Raw genomic sequence first — 3,551 nt, 5'->3', positions numbered from 1 at the left:
GGGGGGGGGGGGGGGGGGGGGGGGGGGGGGTGCCTTGTCCCAAGAAAATAAATGCTCTCACATAAAAATCCTCAACTACAGGAATTATAAGGAATACATTTTTTGCTCTAGACTCTCTAAAGCAACATACTCACCACAGCAATTAAAAATGCTGCCTTGAGATTCCCACATGGCTCACAACAAGCTCTGCTCATCAGAAAAGGAAACCATCTATCCAGAAACCAAGTTCCAAGAAAAAAATATTAGGGGTTTAGTATCTTGTGAAAAGCTAATAAATAGAAACAAATAATATTTTTGAAGAATTTAATATGAAAAGGAGTTTGTATCAAGTATAACAGTGGAATACATAAAAATCACTGTGATTGCTTAGAAGCAAAAGCTGCTAACCTGTGCCAATTTCCACTGGCTCCAGCAGAAAATCCTAGAATGTTTCCAACAGCCATCCAGGAGCAAAACACAGCATTTGCAGTATTTCTTTGATCAGGACCTGTCATCAAAGTGAAGATATTCATAATGGAAAATTTGTATAGGAGACAATTTCACCCTTCCCCTTCTTATAGCAGTAGTATTACCTGATAAATCAGCCAAAAGAGCTCGAGCTGGGCCCTGTGAATTATTATAAAAGTTTATTTTATTAAATTTCTCTTAACAATATCCAATAGCTTCAAACATTTTCTAAAGTTACAAACTTTTTTGCATAACCTGTACAGTATTGTTTGCAAGATCCAACAGCCAGAATCCAATAATGAACACAATAGCAGCCCTTGTGCGAGTACCTTTAAAAGTGCTGTATTTTTGCAATCTGGTTACGAATTTCATATCTAAAATTAGGAAAATAGAAACTTACACAAACAGGAAGCATTAAGAACCTGCAGTGCTCTTTCGTGTCACCTAAAATGTATCCTATGTCTGCAGAAAATCCAATTATTATCACCTATATTAAAATATCAAGTTAGCTTGTATGGATGTTACAAGTAAATGCAATCATCTAAAGATAAACACAAGTACTTAATGCTCACAGAAATGGAGATCATGAGAGATCCAATAAGTATAAACGGTCGTCTTCTACCGTATTTGGAAGAGCATTTATCACTCCATATTCCAACACATGGTTGTACCTGAAAGAAAGAGACAAATGTTGTTCAGAACTTGCTTAAACTTTAACAAAGACAATGAGAAGATTGCTAACAATTTTCATTCTTTGTAAAACTCATAAGTTCCAAAAATGTCTGAGTTCAAAATCGTATCATAAACTTAAGATATTAATCAAAAGTGAAAATCACCATGTCAGAAATTAGTAAATCCACAGTGGTTTGCCTTCCTAGTAAAATTTTGCATTGGCTTACACCTATTTTTAATAACAACAACAATAACATAAAACAACCTGACAACTTTTATATTTAACCACATCATTTGCCACTTATCATGGAAAATCTCTCTGTTCAACTAAACTTCAGCAAGATTAACTTAAACAATGATAACACCAAGATGGTATTATGATAGTTGAAAAGTAACGAATCAAAACCTACCACAAGACCTGTAATCGGACCGCATAGCCAAATAAATGAAGAAAAGGCGTGTTGTATTCCAAGAGTCTGCACCAAACAGTGACGTCAGAGTTGAGCAAAATTGAGAATGGAAAGTACAAACATGCATATGAAACTTGAACTAGCTAACGGGAAAGCCAGAAAGAAAATGATCATGAAAATGATTTCCTAATTTTATGCACCTAACTGCACAATGCTTTGATTCAGGGTGGCACAGTTAGCATGCGTAATCCCATTAAAGTACGGATCCATAAAGAATACTGCTATTTTCAAGGAAATCAAAAGCTGTTTATGGTCCTTAAATATCTCTTTTTCTCAGGAGCATTACAAAGTATCAAGAAGCAATATATACACACTAAAGTAGAAGAGCAACTAGGCATGCATTAACTCCATACTAGATTATTTGCATTTTTTTTCTGAAATTTAATTTCATTTTGATTCTGACTAGAATTCAAATAGATTATATTGTCTGCTCAAGTTGAAAATCCGCAAAGTCTTACATCTGCTCATTCCGTGATTCAAAATTTAGCATCAAATCTCGCACCGAAACACTAACTCAGCTAACGCAGATCCAAACAATACTTCAAATTCTACACACAACTAAACAATGCACATCGCCAAACACGCAACGAGGAATACCTGAATGTAAGGGGTGAGGAGAGAGAGTTGCAATGCCCAGCCAAACTGGACACCGGCGGCGACCGTACAACTGAGGATCAAGGTGAGCAGGCTGCTCTGAAAAGGCGACTGATGGTGACTAGAATCCGTCGAGTCGCCATTGGAAACCCTAGGAGGTGACGACTGCGAATCGATCTGTAACCGACGCTGATGAAGCTCATCCGCCCCTACCAGCTCCACCTCCTGCTTTAAATTCCTATACGGCACCTTGATTGTCACCGCCTCCATCATCTCCGCCCCCTTCCCACCTCCCCTCCAACTGATCCACTCAATTCACGTCCAATTCTTTTTCACATCCAGATGTACAAAGCTCTAAATTATCTGAACGCCGACGAGTGATTTTGACTTGTGCAAATCTAAATTGAATTCGATTCAAACAAATTGATTGATTATCGAAATGAGTGCAATTAAGAGCGAAGAGAAGAAGATTCACAGATCAAAATTTGGGCGCGCTTTTTGTGTGATTCTCCCTGTCGGGTTTCTTGAGGGTATTTTTTCAGATACAGCGCATCGCCATTGACGCATGAATGAAGTAAATTATCGGGCAATGTTAAAGTCAAGAATGACTCTTGATTGCAACATTAGGTAATTTAGGTTCCACGAAAGTTCTGTTATCTTTCATACTGTCTAACCAAATTAGACCATTGTTTTCATATTTCATTAAGAATTCTGATATAAAAATTACGTACATTTCCTTAACATTTTGTACGTACAGATGTACAGTTAACATTTTATCTGTACATGTAAATAAATAACTTAATAATTGCTAAAACATAATATCATAGCTACAAGTATAAAAAATGGTCAACTGTAGAAATAATAAATAAATAACTTATCAAAAATAGTCAATTGTTATTTTTAGATCAGGATCTACAAGGTAGACTATAATCCATAGTATAATTTTTAATCTCGTCATCTAGTATGAGGTTTTTTTTTTTTCCTTTGAGCTAGCCCTATTACATTGTAGTATCTGCCCATATACTTTCTCAACCTGTTGAAGCACAAAGGGTTAGTGGGTTAGTATCGCCTCCACTGAGGCTCGAACTCATGACCTCCTAAATGAGAGAGCCACTACATGTCATCTGAGCAGAAGGTGCTTGGCTAGTATGAGGTATTAGTATTACACAAAAATATAGTTTTTTTTTTTCTTTTTGTGTGTATTTTATAGATGGACAATGATAACAAATTTATTTGTTATCGAAGTAAATCCTGTTATCTAGTGCGGACTACAATTATATAGGAACAGAGTTAACTCTAGTGTAAAATTTGATAATGACGACAAATTTTTCCCATCACCTAAAACAAATTAATTATATTAATCTTTTT

General features: G+C 36.0%; 1 protein-coding gene across 2 annotated transcripts in view; it reads right to left on the bottom strand.

Moving 5' to 3' along the window:
• Positions 1-2,804, bottom strand: part of LOC116025118 (sucrose transport protein SUC3) — a 5,352-nt gene extending 2,548 nt beyond the window's left edge. The window contains exons 1-8 of one of the 2 annotated variants that reach the window (XM_031266213.1): positions 2,187-2,804; positions 1,530-1,595; positions 1,020-1,118; positions 870-934; positions 703-787; positions 573-606; positions 388-487; positions 135-210 (exon numbers count right to left, since the gene is read on the bottom strand). In XM_031266213.1, coding sequence (XP_031122073.1) covers positions 135-210; positions 388-487; positions 573-606; positions 703-787; positions 870-934; positions 1,020-1,118; positions 1,530-1,595; positions 2,187-2,456 — 795 coding nt within the window. In that variant the 5' untranslated portion in view covers positions 2,457-2,804. Of the gene's footprint in view, positions 1-134; positions 211-387; positions 488-572; positions 607-702; positions 788-847; positions 935-1,019; positions 1,119-1,529; positions 1,596-2,186 lie in introns of both variants that reach the window. The other variant, XM_031266214.1, reaches the window with a different exon arrangement.
• Positions 2,805-3,551: the final 747 nt, after the last annotated feature.

Source organism: Ipomoea triloba, chromosome 7 (assembly GCF_003576645.1).
Source record: "Ipomoea triloba cultivar NCNSP0323 chromosome 7, ASM357664v1".
In the NCBI taxonomy this organism is placed as follows: Eukaryota; Viridiplantae; Streptophyta; class Magnoliopsida; order Solanales; family Convolvulaceae; genus Ipomoea; species Ipomoea triloba.
Note: the sequence above shows the minus strand (reverse complement) of the source record. Positions and strands in the feature narration are given on the sequence as shown.